We start from the raw sequence: 27781 nt of genomic DNA on the forward strand, positions 1-27781 counted from the left end.
ACTCATGGCAATTGCAGAGGGTTGCAAGAGACATTCAGAGATGGTTTTCCATTGCCTGCCTCTACATAGTGACCCTGGTGGTCTCTCACTGAAGTATTAACCAGGGCCAACTCTTTTTAGCTTCTGAGATCTGGTGAGATCGGGCTAGTCTGGACCATCCAGGTCAGGGGCATTTTACTGTTACATTCTCTTAATTGATAAATCACCTATGCCAAATGTCCAAAGAATTTTATAAGTAGTTCCTCGTATTGTAGAAATATAATTATTTTCATTCTGCTTTGCCAGATTTATTACTAATTGACAATGCCATCTGTGCAGGTTGTACTTCTCTGAACAGACCACTTGTACAGTAAATGTGATTGCAGAATGTTCTGGAAATAATCTCAAGTTGCATGCATAGCATCAAATATTTTTAAGCAGGTTGTTCATATAGCTGAGACTGGGGTCCTAGGAACTGCAAGCACACTTCACTTGGAGAAAAAGGTTTCTCGCTTGTTCACCATATGCCACTGCCTTACCCACCCCCTTCCCGGCACTGTTCCTGAGTGCTGGAGAACCAAACCTCTGGAACAGAAGGTGATGTGAAAAAACTGTACTTTTCTGGCCCCGCACAAGCAGAAGTATCTACAGATTTGTATCAATCTGTAGAATCTGTATCTGTAATTCTACATAAAGCAGTAATTTTAAAGAGTTGGCGGAAAATATACAGAAACATACCTTCTTACTTAATAGAAAAGTCATTAGCATTGAAAGGTATATTCAGTTTACTTTGCTGCTTACAGTTCTTGAGTGAAGAGAAATTTGAAGATATTTTTCAAGGAATGTTGGTTGCCAAGGACAGAGCCGTGAATGAAAACTTTTAATACTGATACTAGCATTTTTTTAGTTTTATAAAAAGCATGGTCTGAAACAAATTCACCTTGTTTATTTTATTTAGAATTCCTTTTCACATGAAACATGCAGCACCTTTTTCTTAGGGAAAGCTACATGCAGAAATAAATTTTTGGTAATCTGTGAACCACTGGATAAAATAAAAAGCATGCTCAAAACTATTACATTCTAAGTAGCATAACTTTGGTTGGTATGTGTGGAAGTTAGCTGGGTTGAGGTTTTCATCCCCAATGACCTCCATACATCCTTTTGAAAATAAAGGGCTTAATCCAGCTACCATTAAGTACTTTTAAACTTGGTGATTTTATTGGGATAAAGTTTGGCCACAGCTGTAGTTGTGTATTTTAAGTCCCATTGATTTAACTTTGGCTGGATTATGGTATACTTAACAAATGAAACAATATCAACCTGATTTGTTGGTGTATGAACCAGCCAGCACTTTGGAAAACAGCTGCATGTGGTGTTCTTGTTACAACTTGGAAACAGATGTTAACAATCTGACATGAAAAAATGGGTGGTTTTTATAACAGATGGCCTCATTTGGGGTGTATTGTTTAAAGATTACAAGATTTATCTTCATGCCAACCGGAGCTTTAGGCATTTAGAATAATTATTGAAATTTTCTAATCTCTTATTAAAATATTGTGGTTAGGTTTCTTTTTTTAAACTAACTTCTTCTTTTGGTTCATAACTACTTAAATTCTCTGAACCATTTTGTAAATGTTGAAACTTAATTTCAAAAATATTTCACCAGAACTGTCAGGTCAAAACAATATAATCAGATATTGAAATAAATGTATATTTTCAAGTGGTTGTATGATGCTTAAAAATAGATTTCACAGTTACAGAGAAATTGTCCATATTTTTAAAGAAGTTGCATAAATCTACTTAAGGTGCAGTGTGTGTATATGGTTAAGGCTTTTTTTTTAAAAACCCTCTCAGACTTGGAAAATGCCCTATTTTTATAAGCTGTATTCATGCATGGTACTGCTAGATACCAGTGTGTTAACCGTGGTTAATGCCAATCGGGTTGTTTTTAAGGCCTGGTTATGAGTGAACCATTGCTTAATTTTGGTTCAGGATTGTACTGGCAGCATAACCGAGGGACGGGGAAAGATCTCACGAGACAGGGTATACAATCCCATGGCCCACAACAATCCCTTAAGCAGTTCTATCAATTTTCTGTGTACAGTTTAGACATTCAGGAGAAGATAAGTATGGATATGCCACAGCCTAAATACTACTAAATACTTCATCTGCTCCTTGTTTATTATGCTTGTTCCCTTTGCTTAAAGAATTACATTCTTCCTTCGCGTCAGATTTATCTGCAGACATTTTTCCAGACCACCTTTCCTTCACCTTTTATGCATTTTCTTTTGACTATACGGTTTTCCCGCTCTTACCTTCACTATTCTAATGAAGCATAATTTTGATAGAAAACAAAGGTGTTCTTTTCAACTTGCAAAGGTATTGGAGATGTATTTACTGGATTAAACCGAACAAGGGCCTAGTGAAGTTGTATCCTGGCAAAACAAAGTAAAAGAAACTGAAAAATTTTCCTGTTAATCGCATCCATTATGTATGAAATTAAGTTGTACAAATGTAGGGCATGAAGAAGTAATGGACTTTCTCAATAGTTGGGACAACAAAAGCCTCTTAAAGCCTGGGATCAGGGGGAAAAATTAGCCAATTTTGAATTCTGTTTCTTGTTTCTTTGTATTATTTCCCTGTTTAAACAAGTGAGAAGGGTGGTTCTCATGTGCTAGAGGCATTCATAGAATAGCAGCCAGGTTGCTGACAAGTATTGTCCATGTTGATTATCTTGGCGTTGAAAGGGCATCTCCCTCCTTCCAGTGTGGAAGGCCTAGGTATGTGATTATAACCCTTCATACCTGTCTTATGAGAATAATTGTTTCTGGTACTGGTAGCTCACTAAAAGATGACCTTCTACCACATCAGCCACCATTGCAAGATGGGAACACAGTCCTTTCAAGTAGATCAGGAATGGTCTACTTTTTTTATTTAGCTGTAGGAAACTATTACAGGGTGTTAGTATTTTGAAGTGAGGATTCAAGCATAAGCTTCTCTTGTAGTTCTTGCCACTCTGATTATAACTATCCTATGCAGTGATATCTAAGGAGCATATTAATAGTAGGAAACTAAGTGGTATCTGTTTTGCTTCAAGGCCATTGTAGTATAATACAGATAGGTGCGGAAATAAAAATTATTGATTTTTTCAGTATGCTGTACAAATAATTTTTAATTACTTGTCACTTTAAAGTTGCTTTTGTTGATAAATATTGACTTCGTTCCTGTAGTTCACATCTGCAAAACAAATAAAACAAAACAGAGCAAAATAACCTACAAGCAATTGGACACTTTGTATTGCTAGTAGCAAGTGCCCTCTACTGTTGAAATACGAGTTTTTATGGATCAGGGAATTATCAAGTCAGTTGAAAGTCCTGTTAGATGTTGAAAAGTTTAATAGTCTTGGAGTAGTGCGAACTAGTTCACTCTAAGAAGACATGATTCATATAATGTGGACAGGAGACAGAAGTCATATGCTATTATATTTTCATTTTAATGGAAATGAAGTTAAGTTGGCATGCATACCCCACCACCGTACTTTCTCTCCTCAGTTTTGTGACACAAGTGAATTGTTTCAATTCTTACCTATAAGGATAAAATAACTGCCCTTAAGTATCAGACTTGGTCCTTGCTTCTTGTGCTGGCTGGGCCACCATCTGTCAATGAGAATCGTATGGGATGCAGTCCCCTCTTTTCCTTCTGAGCATTTTGCCACTATATAATCTTTATTTCTGAGTAATTGTTTGCAAAGTTGAGTTGGAAGAATTGCTAGGTAGGATTTCATACTAAGTTTCTTTTGTCTCAGTGTTATTTCAAATTTGTGCCTGTCTTTTCCTCGTTTTCATAGTTCACAAAAATGTGCAAGACCAATGGTTTGTCAGAAGATATTATATGGAACTGCAAAACACTGCTCAAAGAGAGGGTAGTAGTGTTAAAACTTATGAACAAATGTGAAGAGATTTCCAATAAACTGACCAAGCAAGTGACAAAGATCACCGGAGACAGCGGAGGTGAATGGAACATAGATCAGCCTTCCATTTTGAATCAGAGGTTGGTAGAATGACTCTTTAGGAGCTCTTCTGTATTACAGAAAAAAGTTCTACAAGCTAGAATCAGCTAACCAAAGTCTATACAAGAAGAATAGCCAACTCCTAGCATCATCATTATGCTTATTCAGGACGCCCATATAGATCAAATCTTAAATGGTGACTTCAGAATTCTATGACCTTTGGAAGATGTTTGTATTAAAATGTCTAGCATTACTTTTCATTTACCTTTGGATAGGTTGTATTCAATTGTAATGATATGGTATAGTATATCATTAAGGGGATGAGCCTTGGAAATCCTCAGGATCGCATGCTTCTATACCCCCTCTCACTCTGCTTAGTTCACAGATCTGACGTTGATGATTTCCTAGTTTCCAATATACCACAGTATATTGTTTTGTCCAGTAAAAACATCATAACAAAACGTGGTTCTCTTGTCTACAAACAAAAATTAAATCTAAGTTTGGAATCAAAATAAGGTGTGGTTTGAAAATCAGGAAATCTTCAAACTGAGATGTGCATGAAAAAGCACCGAGACTGCAAGTCTTGTTACATTTGAATTGTCACTTGCAAGGATTTATTCATGTCTTTCAGTAAGGAATGCAGTATCTGACATTTTAAAGCTGTATATTTAGGTACCCCCAATGGGTGCCTAACGTGGCTTACATCATTCACCTTTTCTCGTTTTTTTCCCCTCACAACAACCCTTTGAGCTAAGTTAGGCTCAGAGTATGTGACCAGCCCAAGGCCACCCAGCAAACTTCCATGGCAGAGCAGGGAATCAAACCAGGGGCACCCAGATCCTGCTGTATCACTCTAACCACTGCACCATACTGGCTTTCTGGCTGTGGGTGCTACCCCTTCTGCTCAGCGTGGTGCCCACGGCCAGGAGCTCAGCACAGACCATTACTTGTTCCTTATCCACCAGCTCTCAGGCTGTGGTTGTATGTAACCAGCAACTCCAGTTCCCCAATTATGCCAGTTACCACTACTTTTAATCTGTGATAAAAGTTAGCTGTATTATAGCCTCTAATGTTGCACAGAGGTACTTTTCAGTTTTAAATTAGCAGGTTTTTATTCTTCTAGCAACCAATTTAGTGTGGACTTTTATTTTTCAGCATGGCGCTAAAGCCGTATCAGAAGATTGGCTTGAACTGGCTAGCACTGTTGCATAAACATTCACTGAATGGTATTTTAGCTGATGAAATGGTAAGTTGAAATACTGTATTTTAGAAGGATATATTATGACCGTAGCTGCTTTTTGACCATATAATTTAGGGATGTGCAATTCAGATTCGATATTTGGTAAAAATTACCAAATTTCACCTGATTTGGTAAAATTTGGTATCACTGAACTTAAATCTGTATTATTGAATTAATTCCCTAATACCAAATTGACGTTAACTGAATTTATTTTGTAAAATTTGGGAAGTGCAGCAGCACTGTTCCTTGCTATTCCTTTGCTAAGGAACAGCAAAGAAACACTACTTCGATGGTTGTTGTGGGTTTTCCGGGCTGTATTGCCGTGGTCTTGGCATTGTAGTTCCTGACGTTTCGCCAGCAGCTGTGGCTGGCATCTTCAGAGGTGTAGCACCAAAAGACAGAGATCTCTCAGTGTCACAGTGTGGAAAAGATGTAGGTCATTTGTATCTACTCAGGAGGGGTGGGGTTGAGCTGAGTCATCCTGTAAGAGTTTCCCCGGGTGTGGAATGCTAATGGCGGGAGGCTTCACTGTATCCTGAGGAGGTTCTTTTGCATATGGATTGGTACTTGATGTGCTAATCTTCTCTGCAGGGCTATTGTCGGGGATAGAATGTTTTGTTAGCCTGGTGTTTTTCAGAACTGGAAACCATGCTAAACACCAGGCTATGGAAAACAACCATGGAAAACACCAGGCTAACAAAACATTCTATCCCCGACAATAGCCCTGCAGAGAAGATTAGCACATCAAGTACCAATCCATATGCAAAAGAACCTCCTCAGGATACAGTGAAGCCTCCCGCCATTAGCATTCCACACCCGGGGAAACACTTACAGGATGACTCAGCTCAACCCCACCCCGCCTGAGTAGATACAAATGACCTACATCTTTTCCACACTGTGACACTGAGAGATCTCTGTCTTTTGGTGCTACACCTCTGAAGATGCCAGCCACAGCTGCTGGCGAAACGCCAGGAACTACAATGCCAAGACCACGGCAATACAGCCCGGAAAACCCACAACAACCATCGTTCTCCGGCCGTGAAAGCCTTCGACAATACAAACACTACTTCCCTCCTTTTTTTTACCAGAAGGGAGGGAGAGTGAGTCAGAAGGGGAAGGGAGGGGAGAATGTGAATGGCCAACCCTTGCAGCAGCTCTCCTCTGGCCAATGGGATTCTCAGGAAGGAGAGTGCCTTTTTAAAAGTGCTGCAAGGAGTTAAATTATGAGTCGGCTTCCATTTTGCTCTGGCCTGGAGATTGAGAGACACTACCTGCTTGCTGCTGCTGGCTTTATCTTCTGACCTGCTTAGGACTGCAATTAGATCCTGCTGCCCAGTGAGCAGAGTAGATTCCTGGCTGCTTCCTGGTTTGAGAGTCATAGACTTACTGGGTTTTTTTCTCTCTTTGAGGGGAAGGGGTTGGCCTGGTGTCTGGGAGGGAGGGAAAAGGAGGTTTTTTTAGTTTGCATTTCCAAGCTGCCTTTTTGCTGTGTGTGGCAATGCTTTGGTTGGGCTTTTGTGTAGAGGGACTTTGATTTCTGGCTTTTGAAGTTGATTATATTTACTGTTAATTTTGCTGCTTTTTCTTCTAGGGGGTTGTTTTATCCTGTTGTGCATACTTTGGAGTTTTATAGTTCCTGTTAATTTTATTAAATTCACTTGTTCATCTGGGGGGGAAAGGCTGTTTTCTTCTCTTGTTGAGCTTTCTTTACAGAAGTTTGGTTGGTGTTTTTCCCCCTGGGTTCTGTTTTCTGTTGGCATAAAAGTTTGGTTTGGTCAGGTGTTCAGTTGTTGGTCATTCTTCTTCGGGGGGGGGGGGAGTTGTTGGAGTGCTTGGTTCAATTTGTTAACTTAAGTTGTGAACTTTCAAAAATGTGTTTGCAAGCTGTAGGTTTTCCCCATAGGGAATAATGGAGATTGGAGGTGGCTGGGGCACCTTCTTTGGGGAGCCATAAAATGCTCCCTATGGTCCAATCTTCATAAACATGGGGGGTCGTTAGAAGACTGTTAGAGGAGTAGGTCCCTTGCAAATTTGATGAGATTTGGTCCAAAAATGACCCCTCCCCTCCCTTTCCAGGTCACTGGAAATTTCTAAATTGAGTTTTCCCTAAGAAATGATGGCTGAATTGTACCTAATTTGCTCTGTATTACTGAATTGAACTGGAAAATAAATTCAGTGTTCCCTGAATAAGGGTGTGATGGTGCTTTGGATATTCAGTAACACCTTGGGGTGGGGGGACTTAAATGAGACTGTGGAGCTTCTGTCTAGCTATTTTGTAGATTTGGCAGCTGAAGCAGCAAAAACTAATGAGTAGGGAAGTGGTGGAATCAACAGTTGTGCATGCACACAGTCAAATCTTCCTCATTGGAGAAATATACTGAACTTTCTGGTAGGATGGTTATCCCAGCAATGAATTTGACATGTAGGGGGAACAGTAGTTGTCTGTAGAATAGGTGAGCTGAATCAGATTGAAAAAGAGAATGCTTGTAATATGGGATGGGGGAGAAGATATGTAGGGCAATTAGTTCACATCCTATAGTTATCCAATGAATTAGAGATCAGGGCAAAGATCCAGCTTGGTTGGTAACTTTTTAGTTTGGTTTCTGAAATACTGTATGCCAGGCTTGCAAGTAAAGGAATGGTGCAGCAACAGGATAGTGAGCTACAGCTGCCTATTAGGACATGAGGACCAAAGGGTATGGGACAAGAGCAAGTTGGAACATAGCTGGTTGGGGAGGTATTGTAGATAAGGAGACATGTAAGCCTTGAAATGGTATTAAGTGTTCAGAGAGCTTATAATGGAGTAGTCCAGGGGTCCCCAACCTTTTTTTCAGCCTGCGGGCCCCTTTGGGGATTCTAACAGAATGTGGTGGGTGCAGCCACAAAATGGCTGCCACAGGAGGTGGAGCCAACCACAAAATGGCTGCTGCAAGAGCGCAAACCAACCACAAAAGGTCAGGGACTTAAGTTATACATCTCTGATAGTAACTCTTCAACATTTAATATGTTTAACAGAATATTTTTTTTAATGAACATATTGTTTTAAAAATATTTTCTTGCATATGCACAGTTTACCTTCAGTTACACAGTGGAGATTTATTTATTTATTTATGTTATATTATATTATATTTGATTTGATTTATATTCCGCCCTCCCCATATCAGCAGGCTCAGGGCAGATTATATCATATACATTATAAAAAACATTAACATTTCAACTTTAAAACCAATAGACAATAATATATAATTTAAAATCTAAAACACAGATCCTTGTGTTGTGAATGGGAGCTGCTACCAAAACAACACTTTTAAAAATTTGCACAGGCAACTAGATCTCCAGTGGTTAGACAGAAGCCCTGCTGGACAAAAGCCCCATCTGGCCCCTCCCACTTCCTAAAAACATGGCAGGCGCTAGGAATAGTATCATCAGGCGCCATGGTGCCTACGGGCACCTCGTTGCGAACTCCTGATAGAGTACCTTTTCTACTGGTAAAGAAGTGAATTTAATGTGTTTAATTTTAAGTAGCTGGTTCCCCTTATACTCCCTGTTTTTCAATCTAAATTTAGCCCACACATTTTAATTATTTAAACTATGTGTAGTCCACCTCTCCATTAGCCAGAAAGATATAGTTATTAACATCACAAAACCCAGAGACAGTTGCAAATTCTGTTAATTGCTAGACAAACAATTTCTCCTACCTAGGGGAAGTTTATCTCATTGGGTTTTTAAAAAGGCCTTTTAAAAGAAGGCATTTATGAAAGGCCTTCAGAATTGAGCCTTACAAACTGCCTCTGAAAGACTGCTCTGTAATGCTGGCTCAGCAATTGAACACGACCAGGAATAGACAAGAGGTAGAATGTGCCTCGAAGTTTGTGTGTCTGATGGGGAGGAAAGCACTGAGAGGAGACAGAATAGGAAACTCAGATAGTAAGGAGCTGATCCACAGCACCACTACTTTTTAAATGGTAGTGTTTTTCCTGAAAATATTCCTGTTTTTACCTAGGGTTTAGGAAAAACGATTCAAGCAATTGCATTCCTTGCATATCTTTACCAAGTGGGTGATGTAGGTCCACATTTGATCGTTGTGCCAGCATCAACGATTGGTGAGTAAAGGATTTAATAATTATGAATTTGGGGTGGGGGGGGCTCATTGTTTATTGCAGATATATCCTGTTTTTCCTGCAAAGAACTCAGAACTCTCGATATGAATGAGAGTGAGTACCTGGCCCAAAGTTTACCCCATTTGCTTCATGGCTGAATTTAGGTCCCCTTCAAATGAGTCTTCTCTATTTTCTGTACTTTCTTGATTATAGCCAGGGTGATATTCTACATTCGTAGCTCTGTAAAAAGCAAGTTACCCTAATAGTGATCTTTGTGTACTATTGCAGTAACTAGAAATATCTGTTTTTCAATAGATAACTGGATACGAGAAGTTAATCTGTGGTGTCCTGATCTACAAGTATTATTTTATTATGGTAAGAATTTTTTTTTTTTGTATCACGATTAAATGTTTCTGGAAATACAAGTTGTATGTTTGCTGGCAGGTATAACAAAGCAAAGCTGCACACTACAGTAAAGCTTATGAGAATTTTTTAAAAATTATCTAATAGAAACAATACAGACATTAAAATTACGTTTTTATAAAGAAAAATATTACTCATCTCAAGCATAGATTGCAAGAAAAGTGTTGCATCCATGCAATAAGAAGAGTCCAAAGGCAGGTCACCCCTCGCTTGATCCTCCGCATTGGTTGTTGGGAGAGTTCCCGAGAGTCTTTGGATGCATCCATGCAAGTATCCCAAATATGCATTAGCTTAAAGAAAACAATATTTCACATCATCCAGTTGCATTATACAGGTTAATCAAAGAGATTTTGACTTACATATTCTGTTGCGCATATGTTCAAGATTCTCATCATATTCAGAGCACAAGTTTATTAAGGATGAGTAGGGGGGCCCATGAGGACTCACAGGACAAGGGAAATTCCATCCTTTCCCTACTAGAACCTGCTTCTTCCCCCTTGTTCTGGCTTTATTTAACTCCTTCCGTACCCAGGCATCCAGTTGCCCCCTTCATCTACATTTTTAAACTTGCAAAATAATTTGTTTTCCTGCCCTAATTCACCCAATTTCCCCATCTGTCCAGATGCTGCGTTCTTCCCCTCTCACCTTCTCAAATATTTGTATTGGCTTTTAAAAATAATTTATGTAGCATCTTATGTTTTCATATTTTGTCTCCAAATACAGTTTTATGTTTGTAGAAACACACATTCTAGGCCTTTCTATAGACTTTTTAACCGCAAAACTATTAGATCTTAATAGAATTCTTGTAGATAGATACTTTGATGGCCTACAGAACAAAATTTAAAATAACATAAGGCAATCATAAGGTGATCTATGCCCCACAGTTCTTCCCATTGAGAACCCAAAATGGTGTGCATCATTCTCCTTTCCTCCATTTTATCTGCACAACAACCCTGTGAGGTTGGTTAGGCTGAAAGTGTCTGACTGGCCCAAGGTTGCCCAGCAAGCTTCTGTTTTATTTATTTATTTATTTATTTATTTTTAAAAACATTTGTAGGCTGCCTTTCTCTCCAAAATAGGGCCCCCAAGCTGGCAAACATTAAAACACTAACAAACAATTTAAATTTAAAACAACATTTAAAATAGTATAAAAAAATTGAGTAAACACACACATGACCACAGAGCACAAAAAAGAGGGACGAGGGCCAATAACAGTGGGGGTGTGCCAGACAAAACAAAGTTTGAATCCCTGCTCTGTGGTAGAGTGGAGATTTGAACTTGGGTCTCCCAGATCCTTACACAACATTCAGACCACTACTTTAAAATGAGATTAATAGAATATTGAATTTAAAAGTGCAATAAAAGTAGGTGTATTATAATCATGTATTGCTTGATATGAGAATCATTTTTAATTGTTATTGATTACACACTGATTTTTAAAAACTATATTTAAGGATATATGTACATACAAAATGTTTTGAAACAAAAATATAAATAGAAATGTGTTTAACTAATAATATCTATTATTTTAAAGAGATTAACATTCATTTAATAGCATCTAAAATATTTTTAAAGCTCTGGGAAAGAATTTAACTTCAGTCGATGGCAAAAGGACTCCAGTGATAAAAGCATGTGAAGTGTAAAGGAGAGTTTCATAGAGCAGGGGTAGCAGCTGAGATCGCCCTTCTATGGGTTTACAATATTCAGATTATCCTGGTTATATGTTATGTTATATGTTATTCTATGCTTTTATTTTATTTGTAGTCCACCTTTCTCACTGAGACCCAAGGCAAGATTACATAGTGCAAGTGAATACAATATAATCAACAGCTAGGGCATTTACTGAGCAAAGTACAATATGAACTAGAGTTATGACATTCAGTGAATGGATATAAAGTAGTAGAGATCTTATGACTACTCTCAAAGTACAAACTGAAACACACTGCCGATTCAGTCAGTCTTTGCTCTCATTAGTTGGTATGTTCAAAGCTAGTTAGGTAAAAAGTGAGTAAATTTGAAGAGTCAGGGTAAGCATATAGAGTAGCATGGTAGCTCCCAAAGTTCTTCAAAGTTAATAATGTGAGTCAGTCAGTAGTCGTGTTTGTAACAAGCTAGACATGGGCACTTGCCTGTTGTGATTATTGTTTGTCACAGCATCAAGCTAAAGAGGGAAGAAAGGGAAATGAAAACAAATTAACCACCCCCCATCAATGCCTGCTGAGGGATCACAACTAAAAGCCTTTCTCTGCTAATGTTATGTTACCCTTATGGAACTGCCTAACAATGTGCTTATAGTGTGGCCTCTGGCGGCCTGTACTTACATTAAAGAGTGCAGCTGCCAGGAGTCCTGATGGGTGCTGCATTCCCGCCTCTCTTCACTCCACTCCTGGTGAGGCCTTTTTCTGTACCAAAGGAAATGAGCAGGGAGAGGGCATTGTTCCGGCCACATTAGTCTGTTGCAGCTTCAGCATCCCTTCCTATGCCCCTGTCTCCTTCCGATGCCTTTCTAAAGGCTTTTTCTTTTTCTCCTAGGTTCTCAAGAAGATAGAAAGCATCTCCGAATGGACATCCATAATAAAGCTGTAGATTTTAATGTGATTGTGACAACGTAAGTACATATTATTGTGTGAAGTGTGGCCTCTTTCTGTTTAACAAAGGAAAGCTGGAAAGGAACGTTTCTGTCTCTCTATATGAAAGTCTGTTCCAAACACTGTGTGACCAAGAAACGGAACAGATATGAATAAGCTCAGTTCTCAGTGGATGGGATCAGCAGAGGTAGAGATTAAGTTTAGCCCCCAGTGTAGTGATGACTCAAAGGCTGCATTGGGTGAAATTGTTGTAGTAAAAGAAAAACCTGCTCTCTATACCTGGACACCTATTAAGGACTCCAGGGGAGGTGGGATTGGGATATGCACAGATGCAGTATTCAGGCATTCCTCTACTTGCATCCCACCTGTCACAATAATGGGTATTTTTGCTAGCACTGTAGTTTAGAGAAGAAGAAAAGATTGTTGCTAGATTGAACAAATATGGAAGGAGTTCCACTGCAATACTAGCTGCCTTAAACCACACTGAGTAAAATTAAGGCACGCAGAAGTCCTGCTTACAACTAAATGTCTTCATTTGCACAAGCGTATTCATATGTCATCAAAGCACTAACGGAGTTTAAGCTCCAGTTTTGGTCACTTCCTTCTTAAAAAGAAATAAAAAGTATCTTATTTTCATATTAAATTGCATTTGCTTAAAATGTTGAGTGCTGTGTTACCATTATAAGGTAAGCCCAACCCCTGATGTTCACAGGAATGCAAAATTCTACTTGGGAGTGTTAGGTCCTTAAGTAATCTTCCATGTGTGAAAGCTGCCTTCTGCTCAAAGGAGGACTGTTCTATTGCTTGTACTAGAGTGCTGCCTGAGGAAAGTAAAATGAAATCTTAAGATTTCTCTGCTTGTACAACCTCTTGCAATAAAAAGCTTAAGAACTGCCATAGTGCCTTCCTGTTCTGGCACTGGGTGAACTCACAGGCATATGGAACTGTGTTTATGGCTGCTTTCATTCTTCTCCCCATACCATGGCATCAGCACTGTTTAAGTACCTGTTGCCTCTAGAAAAGGATTAGGTGAAGGGCACCTGAGTGGGAAGTGTGTCACTATGTTATATCAGCTACTTTTGCTGTCCTTGTGAATTTCAGAATATACCATTTCTGCAAAAAAGGAGATTCAGGCTAATAGTTTGCTCTATTGGTAGGTATAACAGTGCAATTAGCAGTCCAGAAGACCGTAGTCTATTTCGCCGGATGAAACTTCATTATGCAATCTTCGATGAAGGTCATATGTTAAAAAACATGGGTTCTGTACGCTATCAACATCTGATGACAATTAATGTAAGAATTTGACCCTCTTATTCTCAACACTTTACCCTCAAACGGTTATATTATTAGAATTTATAAAAATATGGGTGGTTCTCTTGCTTTTTTGTAAGTTCTAAGAATGAGCAATGATACTGTATTCCAGCGTCACTTGTCATTGGAAATGCTGCATGGTGATTGTAGGCATTACTTTAATAACAGAGGAAGAAAAATTAACTTTGTATGTCGGGATATTACACAAGTCTATAGCCTAGCTAGTTGAGTTGTTAGCTGTAGTTGGTTTGAATCTTAAACACTTCAAGTGGCTTTGGCTATGATAATGTCAGGATTTTAGGAAGCATCCATCTCTTACACTGCTATCTTTCCACCATTTGATCTGAAATTGAATTTTTGCACATATATGTTCAGTTTTAGAAGTATTCCTGCTATCCTATGGCTTTGATTCAAATAAGGCGAGACAGAACATCCCTAAGAAACCACCCACTTACCACATTATCTGATAAGAGGATTAAATTCCTAAACAGCAAGATGCTGCTGCAGGCCCCCACCCTCCTCATGGTCCCCTTTTCCCCCAGGAGTGGCATTTCATGGAGATCAGTGGGAAGGGAGGGACGCAGGAAAGTTCTGTTGTATTGGCATTTTCAGGAGTTTGTTGGGGGGGTTATGGATGATTTCATTATATAAATAACATTTGTTCCAATTTTTTATTTTTAAATATAAAAATAGGCAAAGAATCGTTTGCTGCTGACAGGAACTCCAGTTCAAAACAATCTTCTTGAACTTATGTCACTCCTGAATTTTGTTATGCCTCATATGTTCAGTAGTAGCACCAGTGAAATTCGGAGGATGTTCTCTTCTAAAGCAGTAAGTGTATGTTGAGTTAATCTTCATTAGTGAGAAATCTAAATTCATGTCTGGTCTTTTTAGGGGAAACTGTTCTATGCCATATCCTCAGACAAACTAAGACGTGTTTCAGAAAAGTTGCACTGCAGTGTTCAGACTTAAGACCCGGTTATCCCACTTTTGACTAGTAGGTCTAAACGTTTTGGTAATTACAGCATTCCCATCATATCAAGAGTGTCTTGGCTCAGAACATTCAGGCTGGAAGTAACTATTTTCCTTTGAAATAAAAGGCAAAACAGTCCAGGTGTTAACATGCTTAGCTTATACCTAGCACAGGAATTCACTTTATACTTTCTACAATGCTTTTCCCTAGAAAACAAATGAGGAACATAGTATATATGAAAAAGAGAGAATTACACATGCCAAGCAGATAATGAAACCATTCATCCTGAGAAGAGTTAAAGAAGAGGTATGCCTTTGTATTTTAACCTGTGCTAATCTGCAGTGTTGACCATAAGTTTTTAGACACATGCTCTTTCAAATAGGATTTATTTATTCAAGACATTTGTATCGCACGCTTCTGCCCAGTTAGTGTCCTCAGACTTCTCAACCTGCTTCAAGGAGGGTTGAGTTAAGCTGCAGGTGTAAGCTTACATGTGTTGCTTTGCCCCACCAGGTCCTCAAACAGCTACCACCCAAAAAAGATATTATTGAGTGGTGTGAAATGTCTGAGAAACAGGAACAGCTATACCAGGAACTCTTCAACTGCTTTAAAAAGTCTTTTGAAAGTCAAGGTATGCAAATGTTATTTTTTATAACTTTCTATTTTAACTTTTGCAAATAACATACAATAAAAATCCAACTATTATAATATACATTCCATTGGACTTCAAAGTCTTAACACAAATGTTATTTTTCCCCCTTTTTATCTCATGTGGTATCAGGCTGAAAAGCTGGGCTCTGGTGGACATACCACTTTTAAAAAATCATAAACTGTTGCAGAAAATTGTTTAATGCAGTGGCTAAATTTTATTTTGTGTCATTTGTTTTGCTTCTGGTCATAGAAAAGACTACAGAAATGGGAAATGTCATGATGCAGCTAAGAAAAATGGCCAATCATCCCCTTTTGCACCGCCAATATTATACGCCTGAGAAACTAAAAGTGATGTCAAAACTCATGCTCAAGGTAAGATGTTACGTTTAAATAATGTAGTTTCAGTTGGGTAGCCATATCAGCTCTTCATCTGTCAGTCCAATATTGACTGCGGTAAATGTTTAGATGTGAAGCCTAAAAATCTGCCTTTAGGAAATGCTTCTTAAAAGTAAAGGGATCACAGATTTGGTGTCCAACAGCAATCTTCTACTTTAGAAAACTAAGAGTTTGTTCATTAGAGCTACGGAATATTGTTGTATTGTTAATGATTTAGTGAAATCTATAGATAACTTTACAAAAAAAGCTGTTATGAGCTTGCTCCTCTACTCCTAAATGCATTTGCTAGTCAAGTAAAGACAAACATTATATGTAACGTACGGATATTAATCTTCAGTTCCCTACTAGCTTTGTTCTATCTATAAATGAGATCCAGCATTATACAAACGCAGTAAGTCACAACCTTGTCTGGAAGGCTCTCCATTCTAGGTTAGGTAAGGTAGACAGTGTTAAGAGGCTTGTAGAAGAACAAGCAAAATAAAGGAACTCCTGACCCATTATTCAGATTAGGGGCGTGCACCCAAAAAAGATTTGGGAAAACCCGAATCCTGAAGCGGCAAGCTGTTCCTGGCTATCAGGACCTGGAGGGAGCATTTTCTTACCTAATAATTCCTAATTTGCAAGAGACCCTCTCCTAACGCTTGTCTCACGACCACCCAAATTTCAGGGAGATTGGACTTCAGGGGGCCATGTTATGGCCCCCCCAAAAGATGCCCCTTTCCACCGCCAATCTCCATTGTTCCCTGTGAGGACCAACCTTCACATCAGAGAATCACACTAAGAAAAATATAATTCAAAATACACAAAACTATATGAAGCAAGGAACACTCTTACAACTAGAAGTAAACTGAAGCCCTCCTTCCCCACCCGGCCATATAACCAAAGTGATGCAAGGGGAACAACTTCACACCAGAGAATCACATCCATTCAACCCAAACTGAACCAAGGGACACTCTTGCAAGTTACCACAGAACAGAACCTAACACTAACAGCACCCATCCTCAAGTGGCCAGAATAACAATCAAAAGCAAAGCAAGCTGAAGCAACTATGAAATAGCAAGGGAAGCCCCACACAACCACAGGATAAAACAGAAACCCCTCCCAGCAGAACAACTAACAATAAGTGAAAGCCAACTAAAGCACACACCCAAATCAACATCCCCAAAACAAGCCAAACAAAGCCAAACAAGTGCACCCCCACACACCCCTGCAGGTTTGGTGCATTTTGCTTGCAAAATGCCACCCCCACCCACCTAGGAAACGCCCCCATTTTCTCCCTGAAACATGGGGTGGCGTTGAGAGGATGGGTAGGAGTAGGTCTCCTGAAAATTCGGTGCATTTTGCTTGCAAAATGCCACCCCCAACCATCTAGAAAGCACCCTTAGTTTTCCCCTGCAGTATTAAAAACACTCTCTTTTCCCAGAGAATCGCCATGGAAGGAGAGCTGCTGCTGCTGCTGCAGGGATTGGCCACTCTCTCACAGCCTCCCTCCTTTCCCTGATTCCCTCCCTCCCTCCCCCTCCTGCCTCTCACTCCAAACCCCTCATTCCTCCTCTCATCTGCCAAAAAAGACACAAATGCTGGCAGCACTTTTTTCTCTTGCCATTCCTTAAGGAACAGTAAGGAATGTTCCTTAGGGAATAGCAAGGGGGGAAAGTGCTGCCGCGCTACCCAAAGCATACTGAAGCTTTGGGTTAGCTTTGCGTCAAAATTTCTGAATTGTTTCAGCAGTGCTGAGGCTGATCCGGGAATGCCAAACATCCCAAATCGAGCCCGATCCGGGTTAAAAAACTGGATCCTGAACCCAAAGTGCACATCACTAATTCAGATATCCCTGTACATCCCTTCCCTCTCATCTCTGCTGGACATAAATTTTCTTTATACTAGACCCCTGATCAGTCTGGCATAATATATTCATTCTCCATCAGATGTGTAAAGAGAAGCAATTCAAGCCATCGTCAGTTGAATACATAGATAAAGTGAGATCTTGCTCTGCCAACATTCCAACCTATAATGAAGTTGACACTGCCCTGAGTCTTCCTGCTGTGTGCTGGGGAGACTGTCCTGTCAGGTCAGTTGTGACACTGCTCCACCAGGTTCAGCTGCCCCCAGAATCATTTTGCCTCCCTCCTTACTGAACATTATTCCAAGTGGTGGCAGTCTGTTTTCTGTATGGTAACCTTCACATGGAGCTTTTCCCCGTGAGGTTCTGCCAAGTAACTCTCAAAGACTGACTGCATGAGTTAAAGCATTTTATTTGATAAGTCACTAGTTCATTCCCTCTTACCCTCCTTGCCAGGAATGGCGATTCTCTACAAGCACATAATGTATATAGGAGTCTAAGCCCAGCCCCAGAGTTCCCACCCACCCCCTTTAGTAAGCAGGTAAAGGTAAAAGTAGTCCCCTGTGCAAGCACTGAGGCATTGCTGACCCGTGGGGGGACGTCACATCACAGCGTTTTCTTGGCAGCCTTTTTGTTATGGGGTGGTTTGCCATTGCCTTCCCCAGTTATCTACATATCACCCTCAGGAAACTGGGTACTCATTTTACCGACCTCAGAAGGATGGAAGGTTGAGTCAACCTTGAGCCGGCTACGTTAACCTGGCTTCCGCCAGGATCGAACTCAAGTCGTGAGCAGAACTTAGGCTCCAGTACTGCAGCTTACCTCTCTGTGCCACGGAGCTCCTTATTAGTAAGCAGTTAGCTAAGTTTAATAAATTAACAGCAGGACCTAGCAGAAATAATGTGTGAGAAACTCCAAGGCCATGAGGCCTTCTCTCAGGTGAAAGAGAAACTGCAGGCTGAGGAAGAGATAAGCAGGCTGTCTCATTCCAGGCAGAGAACAGCTTCTAACATCAGAGTCAAACCGGCCTTGCAGAATTTGACAGGAGACATCCTGGCTTTCCCCCTTAAAGGTACAGGGGGAGGAGAAGGGAAGGTTCTTCATAGGTGGAGTTAATATTCATACATGAAGAAACAATGGCAAAAGTGGAGTCCTGGGGGAGATAATGAAGGGTTGATAGGCCTAGTCAATTGGTTCTTACAGAATCGGAGCAGCTGGGTTTTTTTCTTGAATAAGGAGCAGCTCCTTTCTGTTAATATTTGTTCTCTCTTTTCTGCTTTATTTTTGTTCTCTCTTTTCTGCTTTATTTTTTATTATCTATTGTTTTGTTTTTGTTTTCATCTTTCCTCCTTCTCCTCCACTTCTTTTTAAAATGTTCTTCATCCTTTCTATTCCCTGCTTTGGGCTGGGGAGAGGGTGGGATTGTGGAACAAAGGGGTTGCTTGACAGCAAGTGTTTAGTATATTTTTAAAAAAACCCAAACTTAAAAAAAAATAGAGCCCTGCTGCTGTTTCTAGGATAAAGTGCAGAAGAAATGTTTACTTTGTTGTTCTGTGGAGTTGTTGGGTGCTTTTTCCTGGTTGCTGGTGCTGTTCTGCTCAATTTACATCGCACTTTTAGTATTGGATTATAAATGCTAGCTCACTCCGTGCATTATCTGCGTATTTGCAGAGTATGAGCTCAGTGTATGAAAGCCCAATCTGAGACAATATGCAGCTTTATTTTAAATTTTTATTTTGCAGATCTGTAGTGTGTGATCCTTTCACCATCTCCGCCCCAGTGGGCATCACTACTGCCTGCATTGTCACAGTTTGGCTCATGATTGATTGATGCAGAACTTGATTTTCAAGACACGAGTGTGGTACAGATGGCTAATGGGATTTAGCTTTACTGTGAGGTTTTTCCTAAACAAGTTTTTATAGTAATGTTAATAAAGGTATTGTTTCAGGTGGGTAGCTGTGTTACTCAGTAGTAGAACCAAATTCAAGTCCAATAGCACGTTAAAAGATCAACACAGTCTTTCAGAGGATAAACTTTCCGGAGTTAAAGCTCACTTAATCCAAATAAGCTTTGACTCACAAAAGATTATATTCTGGAAAATTGTGTTGGTCTTCAGCAATACCTTGTTTATTGTCCTAATACAAACCAGATTTAGCTCAATATTTTTAGCTGTATTTAATGTACTGTGTACATTAATGTTACATTGGCTTGATGGTTCCAGAACATTTTGCATTTGCGTATTTTTTGTTTTGTTTTTTAGGAACCTACACACTGTGAGGCAAATCCTGACCTTATATTTGAAGATATGTCTGTGATGACAGATTATGAGTTACATGTGCTTTGTAAACAATATGCAAACATCAGTGATTTCAAACTAGAAATTGATCTTATCTTGGATTCTGGAAAATTTAAAGTACTAGGACACATGCTGTCAGACTTTAAAGAAAAGGTTTGTTCTGCAAATTCATTTTCATCCAACAAATGATGTCATACATGTAAAAAAGTTGTGTAATGTTCTGTAATGTGTTCTATTGCTATACAAGCCTGAAGAAAACCAGTTTAGCATGCTGAATTTGGATGTAGGAAACTGTGTCAAGTGTAATGGGCTGTAGTATAGGTGGAATGCTTAAGGGAACAGGGCTGTAGGTTTTTCAATCTTAATTTTATTGGTAAATTTCCCTTGCTTCTTCTCCACTCATAGTCATTAACTTAGGTTAAAATTCTAATTGTTTGGTTCCTGTCCAGTGAATTGCTCACCTTACATCCTTCAGAGTTACTAGACTGAATTGCTATACTAGTTTTTTTTTGATAGAGTAAGGAACATATTAATAAAAAGAAAAAAAAGAAGCATATATTGTGAAGCTATGTTATAATAATTTACTGTTACATACTTTAATCTGAAATGCAACAGCTTGTTTAAAAAGATTTAAGATCTTTTTCTTAATATTTCAAGTTTGTGACAGTAAAACTGTTAAATATATTTGTACATAAGTATTAGTCAGATCTTGATTATAGCCCTAAAGATATGTTAGATTTATCTGCTGATATTTCTTCCTATATTGCAGTGTTGTGTTATTTTATTGTACCAGCAATACAGTATTCTCTGGCTCTTAAACAAATGGGTAACCCTACTTGCACAGTGCTTGGTATGGAAGTGGGAGTTTCCCCTCCCCTCGTCACAAACATCAACCTTGAGCTGACTTTCTTGTCCAAGTATCTGAACTATGCATCCCAGTGGTGGTGCCTGTGTAGAAACCCAACAACTTGCTTTTGTGCTTTTGTGCTCTTCCCTCTTTTAGGGTGATAGAGTTGTACTGTTCAGCCAGTTTACTATGATGCTGGACATCCTAGAAGTTTTCCTTAAACAGCAGCAACTCCGATATCTTAGGCTCGATGGAAAGACACAGATTTCTGACAGGTAAATGTGGGTAATGCGCAAGAACAACTTTATTAAGCTCAAGGTTTGGGCGCGGGGGGGCGGGGTGTTTGCCTTTGAATCTGGCTGTTGAGATTTATTGGATATTAAGGAGAAGGAAATTTACAAAAGCTCAGGTTCTTTACTGTTTCAACAAATTAAAATACTCAGCTTAATCATTACTTTATGTTATTAACAGTACATGTTAAACTAATTTATTTAAACTGAATAACCTTTAGCTACCATGTATGTGGTAGCGAAATGCACAGGTTACCTCTTTATAATTGAGAAAGCATTTAGGTAAAATTATCCAGTTCATAAGGAGCTGTCATTTGCATCTGCGGTCAGATGGTGAACTCATGTATGAACCAATCCATACGGTCTGACAAAGCAGTGAAGGGGACAGAAATGACTGTGTTGATTACTTGTTTGCACTTGTTTACTTTTAAATTTTTTTTGTAGGATACATCTGATTGATGAATTCAATTCGGATATGGGTATCTTTGTCTTCTTGCTTTCAACTAAAGCTGGAGGACTAGGGATTAATCTGACTTCAGCCAATGTGGTCATTCTTCATGATATTGATTGCAACCCGTATAATGACAAACAGGCAGAAGACAGATGTCACAGAGTAGGACAAACCAGGTAGGTTTTCATTGTTATTGACAGATGTCAACGATTGCATATGATGCAGATCTTGTGTTTGCAATGACTGTAGTGATCATAGAGTTTTACAGTGAGAGAGATTACCCATTTTCTAGTAGTAGAGTAGCAGCTTGAATAGCCCGCACTAGCATGAGCTTGTCAGAGCTCAGAAGCTAAGTGGACTCAGCTACAGTTAGTATTTGGATGGGAGACCACCAAGGAAGACCAGGATTGCTATGCAGAGGCAAACCATCTTTGCTGGCTTTTTACCTTGAAAACCCCATGAGGGTTCCATAAATTAAGTGCAGTCAAGTTGCAACCAGTTAATTAACATTGTCGTCGTAGTAGAAGCAGCAGCAGTTGGTGTTAGGGGTAAACTACTTCAGTTCTCAAAGTATTATTGGAACTGATTATGTTAGCTTTGCCAACAGCATTGGATTTGTGTTGACCTGTTCACACTTGCAGGCCATCTCTTGATGTCACTCTTCAGTGACCAACATAGATGTTGCCTTCAGAAGTGCCGAAGTGATTTTATTTTCAGCATTTCTATCTGTCTTTCTACCAGTATTGGTTCCTGTGCTATACAGAGTTTTATCATTCAGGGCAGTAAGAACCACCGTAAAAAATATCTCAAATATTTTGACATTTTTTCAGAGTACATATTAGTTGCACTATCCTCACAGTAAAAATTAATATGCAGTCTTCATTGCTTACTATATAGCAATATGAGGTTAGTTGGAAATATGTTCCTAGTATTAAATCAAGCATGTTGACTTTCAGAATTATATGAACGGGATTTTTTTGTTTGTTTTTAAGAGAAGTGAAAGTTATTAGACTCATCAGTAAAGGGACAATAGAGGAATCCATGCTCAGAATCAGTCAGCAGAAGTTAAAACTAGAACAAGATATGACAGCAGCAGAGACAGGTACGTTCTCATAAGCTACTTTTAAATACATTAAATTGTAACAGACAGGCATGGATCCAAGACAGTACGGTACAAGAAAAACCTTAATATATTTTGTGCCAGGAAGCTCATGTGGCGGTAAGAATCGGATTATTGTCAAATAATTACTGATATTTTTATAAGGAAAAAATTATGGAACAGGATCTATAGTTCAAGCTAATATTCATTCAGCGAATGTTAGTCAACCCATTGTGGATTGAATACTTGATCTAAACCTCCCTCCGCTCTACTTGGTGTGCCCAAGGAGTACAAAACTCTGTTCTGAAAGAAGAAGAATAAAATAAAAGAATTTAGTAGAGAGAGAAATATACACAGTTGCTCTTTGCAGCTAATATTTAGGAATATACAGTGTTGCTCCAAATTAGCACACTAACTACTCCATCGATATCATATTGGTTACAGTAGGAGCTCTTTGTTTCCGTTTGTTTATACAGTTGAGCATCCATATATATAAGCAGTTAAAATGTAGCATCTTGCTGTTTTGAATTTGAGGTCCTTACCATGTATACAGTATTGTCTTTGTAAGGATTTAGCTTGATGACCCAGAGTTTCCGACTTCCACATTTTATTCTTTAAATAAGATTCAGTTTTACTCTGCACAGCTCTCCCATAATAACAATGGAATGTCTGGATCTGTGCCTTGCAACCCATGGGTTTGATCTAGCCAGCTTTTGTGCTCAGTCTTTCCAAACTCTCCTCTACTACCCCTGCCCCGTATGGTTTTTGTCGTGCAGGTCCAACGATGCCTAGCATAGTCTTTGGGGTGGTGAAAGGAAACACCTACATCTGTTTTCACTATCCGAAAAGCTGGTTGGATCCAACCCCATTTATTTTGCTGCAGTCCAAAGAACCTGCTAGTTTTGTATTTCTAAAGTAGCATCAAGGCTGATAGTTCTCACACAGCAGCATCTCTTACTGCCTAGTAAACATTCTGTGAAAACCTCTGGACTTTTCTAAAAGCAGCTTGTGATACAGTGTGAGAGATGTGCTGTTTGGGATGGAGGGAAATCCCACAGGGTGTGCTAAAATATCTCTTGATCCCAGTCTATTTTTGTAATAATTTGAAACTGAATAAACAAAGCTAAATCCAGCCTAGTATGTGCGCTTCAGGTTTGGGATCTGGGTTTTTAACCTGGATCGGGCCCAATTTGGGATGTTTTGGCGTTCCCAAATCAGCCTCTGCATTGCTGCAGGTTTGGTGCACTTTGCTTGCAAAATGCCACGCAGCCACCTAGGAACCCCCTCTAATTTTCCCCATAGGGAATAATGGAGATCAGCAGTGGATAGGTGCACCTTCTTTGGGGGGCCATAAGATGGCCCTCCGAAATCCAATCTCCCTGAAACTTGGGTGATCGTGAGAGGAGGGTTAGGAGAGGGTCCCCTGCAAATTTGGAATTATTAGGTTACATATTGTAGAAACTAGTTTTTATACTCTTTTTCCCATTTCAAAGCAGTAGAAGATTGGGAAAAGGTTATTTTATTGTAAGATGTTGCTACAGAATCGGATTTGCAGAAACCTAATGCTTCAAGATGCTTAACATAACCCAGTTGAGAAAAGTTCTTGTTAGCGATTGCTCTCTTTGCCCATTATCTACAGTTTAGGCAAGTGCAATTCCTGATCTGGTCAGAGTAACAAGAAATGACGTGAGGCTTGTTTCACTGCTTGCTTGGAATAAAGGCCTACTTGCTATGGAGGCAGCACACCGATGTCTGGGGCAGTACCGTTTCAAATTAAATGTCCTTCCAGGCATTTTTTTTTCCTTCGACATAAAAATTGAGTCAGGGCAGAGTTCCCTTGGCATCTGTTCTTGCACATGGAAAGCATTTCTTTTTTTTGTATAGAGAAAATTAAGTTATGTGAATGCCCACCTACAGTCTGAGGTTGCCCATCAGGTTTTTCACTAGGCCGAAGGCAAGTGACAGTGTGTTGATTTTAGGGCACTGGTGGTATTAAATTTAACTCTTCAGCTTCTCCAAATGTTTGCTTTTCATAAGCGAAACAAGGCGAGTGTGGCACACAAGCCAAAGGACCGAAAATAGGCTACTCCATCCACAGTGTTGATCCAATTGTTTTATTTGTGTTTACCAACAAACAAGCCGCACATATTGAAGAAAAAGAAGGGGGGGGCAGCCTGTTTGTTCGGCTGCTGCCAACGGGAAAATGGCAACGGGTTTGCCAGGCTAAATTATCCCGTTTCGCAATCAACTAAGCTTCAACGGCCAATATCATTCCTGCAACATACAAAAAACAATTCTTTACACCATAACCAATTCACACGGAGGGCCAAACATACCTCCACCAACTTTCACAAATACATTTATCATTTCAACATAAATCTCTTTACCTTAAATATGATTTGAACGGCTGACAGGCAGGAACAAAGTTTCTTCCCTATTTCAAATCACCTTATGAGTTCTCCCACCTGCAACCCATAATCTCCCGGCATGATCTTAAATAGTACGCCCGGGGTCCTTTGGCTTGTGTGCCACACTCGCCTTGTTTCGCTGTGATTTTTGGACCGTACCCCTGGTTTTTCTTTGCTTTTCATAAGCAACAAGTGGGGGAACTGCAAGAACTTGTGGGAAGCATCTGATTTTCCTTCCCCCACCACACCCTCATTTCCTTCCCTGGACCACACATAGCTTCTCCACCTTTTTCTGCTTCCTTCTCTCCTTCCCAGCCACCTTTGTCTGCCCCTGTCTTCATCTTTCCCCTCCTCCCCAGCAGCCACTCCCCTATGGCCCAGTTGAAGGGACTAGAGCTTAGCAGGTTTACTACAAAACAAGTCACCCCCCCCCCAGAGCAGCCATTTCCTCCAGGGAAATAGATCCATGTCATCTGGAGATCAGTGGTAATTCCAGAGCATCTCCAGGCCTCACCTGGATGTTGGCAACCCAATCCTCACAACATCCCTGTGAAGTAGGTTAGGCTGAGAGTGTGTGACTGGATCAAAATCACCCAGTTAACAGAGTGATTTAAACCTGGATCTCCAAGTTCCTACTTTGAAACTCTAACCACTACACTACACTAGCCTGGGGGAGGGGGCTGCTATTGAACATAGCAAGCAGCCAGGCCTGGGTAAGTCATGGAAGTCATATGGTATCAAGTCACCCTGTGGTTGCCTCTTGGCCTGGCTCTGATGAGTCCTCTCTCAAAGGTCCAAACAGCCCTGAAAAGTGCCCTGACCCTACCCTGCCTTTTCCTGACCATATATATATTATTTCAGAATTTTCTGCAAACTTGGAGCATTTTTAGGTGTGTAGGAGGATCTGTCTTCTCTGTTCCTGGCTCCAATCTCCAGATTTAAGTATCCTGAGATCAGGGCCACGTGGCTGTTAGTATACAATTTAATTTAATTTAATTTAATTTAATTTAATTTATTATATTTATATATTTACAAGATTTTGCAAGCCAGACATTTGTGTCAGTTCCCATGGATGACAGCTAGCTTATTTTATAGAACTAGCTAGGTTCCTTTTGTAACAGAACTCTTTTCTACAAGGTGTTCCATGCCTTACTTTTGGGTTTGTAGCTACAGTTATTGGGGAACTTGACAGGCCATGTGACTTGGGTATCTGTCTGTGTTTTATACATAGAAGCTCAATCCTTGTGTCCTTTACTCCCTTATTTTAATGCAACATGCATATCTGCTCAAAGTTACAGGAACTGTTTTAATCTGTCGTGAAGTGTACGAGACATCTAATGATGTTTTTTGTTCTCAGAATTAAAACGATAGAATTTTGCATAAAATTTTTCTCACCAGTACGGCTCTAATAGATTCTTTTTGTCTTTTTGCAGGGGAAGAAGGAGCCATCCCAGCAGATATAGCGACGTTATTAAAAGCATCATTAGGTCTCTAATAATATAACACTAAACGTTGTAGATATTTTTTTAATTTGAGGAAAGAATACAATGTGGTGCTTCAAGGAGTTTTTATGTTATTATTACAATACATTTGTATGGACATTAATAACTTTTTGTAATTTCCTTGTTGTATGGCTCATGGCATAGAATTCCCCTTCCCCCTCCCCACTATTGGTACTCAGAGTAAAATATGGAGATGCCACAAAAATGTAGTGCATAAAATGCCACTTCAGCTATATTACCAAGGCAGTTTTAAAATGGGGACCCTAGTTTTAATTAAACTGCTAATGCTTAAAATTGTTCCATATTTTTGTAATTATTTCTACCTCCAAATATATATATAGAAGCTGTCTATTTCACTGGATGTGTGGTTTTTTTACATGTGCCTTATTTGAAATGCCCATTTTTGTTGTCTTTTTGCTTGTTTTTATTTGAAGTACTGTAATGTTTTGTATGAAATTGTTCGCATAATAAAATGAAACCTTAACAGTTTTCAGTTTGCTAGCCAATTATCTAAAATTCTTGGAAAGACAGGAATTGAACACTAACTTGGAAAACAACATAAACAAAAGAAACCAGGGAACCAAAATGTAAGACCTTGCTCAGGGAGCCGGCACATAGGCAGTGCTTTTTTGAGAGAGAGAAAGAGAGAGAAGGGCTGGTAATCTTTCAGGGCAAGCCACATGTAACAGTGAGTGTATGAATACTGCCAACTCACATCTCCTTCCTGCCACACACCACTTTTTTGTTTTGTAACTTATAGGGACCTAATGCACTTAATTCTGTCCTATCGGAATCTCCTCTTAGTTGTCAGTTTAGAATATTATTATTATTTTAATGTATTTTATTTTAGACAATGGACTATATTGTATATTTTTTTTCCTGTGGCTTTATGGATCAATGTTCTGTAGGAATAGATATTTTCGAAGTGCATAAAAGGATCAGACCTGCTCAAAGTGTTGACAATCTACTTAAAATTAAAATGTTACCAGCCTCCTGTGATTTAACTGTGCTGGAGTGATTGTTCTTGTCTTTCTGCTGCCCAGTCACTAGTTGTAACTCAGTCAAGATTCCTGGTTTTGTACTTGATAAGAACTAAATCTGAAGCAAGCCCCTTCTAGGCTAGATCTGGAATGGGAGAAGGTTCCTTGAAATGTATGTCCTCTGGGATCTCTTTGAGGAGGGTCCACCATTACACTGCCAACTTGCAGACTTTCCTTCCTGTTGTTAATTTAGGAGATCTCCTGTGTTGCTCCTTCCAAGGCAGTGGAGGAGTGTCAGCGGCTGCAACAGAGGCGCTCCCTGCACCACCCCTGCTTCTGCCTCCCTCTTGCCACAGCCATCTGGATTGATAAACTGAGAGTAGTTTAGTGGGACA

At 39.5% G+C, this 27781-nt stretch overlaps 1 protein-coding gene across 3 annotated transcripts in view; it reads left to right on the forward strand.

Moving 5' to 3' along the window:
- Positions 1-26895, forward strand: part of SMARCAD1 (SWI/SNF-related, matrix-associated actin-dependent regulator of chromatin, subfamily a, containing DEAD/H box 1) — a 69971-nt gene extending 43076 nt beyond the window's left edge. For all 3 annotated transcript variants that reach the window (XM_054990411.1, XM_054990412.1, XM_054990413.1), the window contains 15 exons: positions 3827-4029; positions 5144-5234; positions 9232-9331; positions 9644-9703; positions 12284-12359; positions 13497-13632; positions 14344-14481; positions 14834-14929; positions 15137-15254; positions 15525-15646; positions 19774-19962; positions 20813-20931; positions 21391-21573; positions 22390-22499; positions 26338-26895. In XM_054990411.1, the coding sequence (XP_054846386.1) occupies positions 3827-4029; positions 5144-5234; positions 9232-9331; positions 9644-9703; positions 12284-12359; positions 13497-13632; positions 14344-14481; positions 14834-14929; positions 15137-15254; positions 15525-15646; positions 19774-19962; positions 20813-20931; positions 21391-21573; positions 22390-22499; positions 26338-26399 (1803 nt within the window). In that variant the 3' untranslated portion in view covers positions 26400-26895. The remainder of the gene's footprint in view (positions 1-3826; positions 4030-5143; positions 5235-9231; positions 9332-9643; positions 9704-12283; positions 12360-13496; positions 13633-14343; positions 14482-14833; positions 14930-15136; positions 15255-15524; positions 15647-19773; positions 19963-20812; positions 20932-21390; positions 21574-22389; positions 22500-26337) is intronic.
- The last annotated feature ends 886 nt before the right edge of the window (positions 26896-27781 follow it).

Source organism: Eublepharis macularius, chromosome 10 (genome assembly GCF_028583425.1).
Source record: "Eublepharis macularius isolate TG4126 chromosome 10, MPM_Emac_v1.0, whole genome shotgun sequence".
Classification (NCBI taxonomy): domain Eukaryota; kingdom Metazoa; phylum Chordata; class Lepidosauria; order Squamata; family Eublepharidae; genus Eublepharis; species Eublepharis macularius.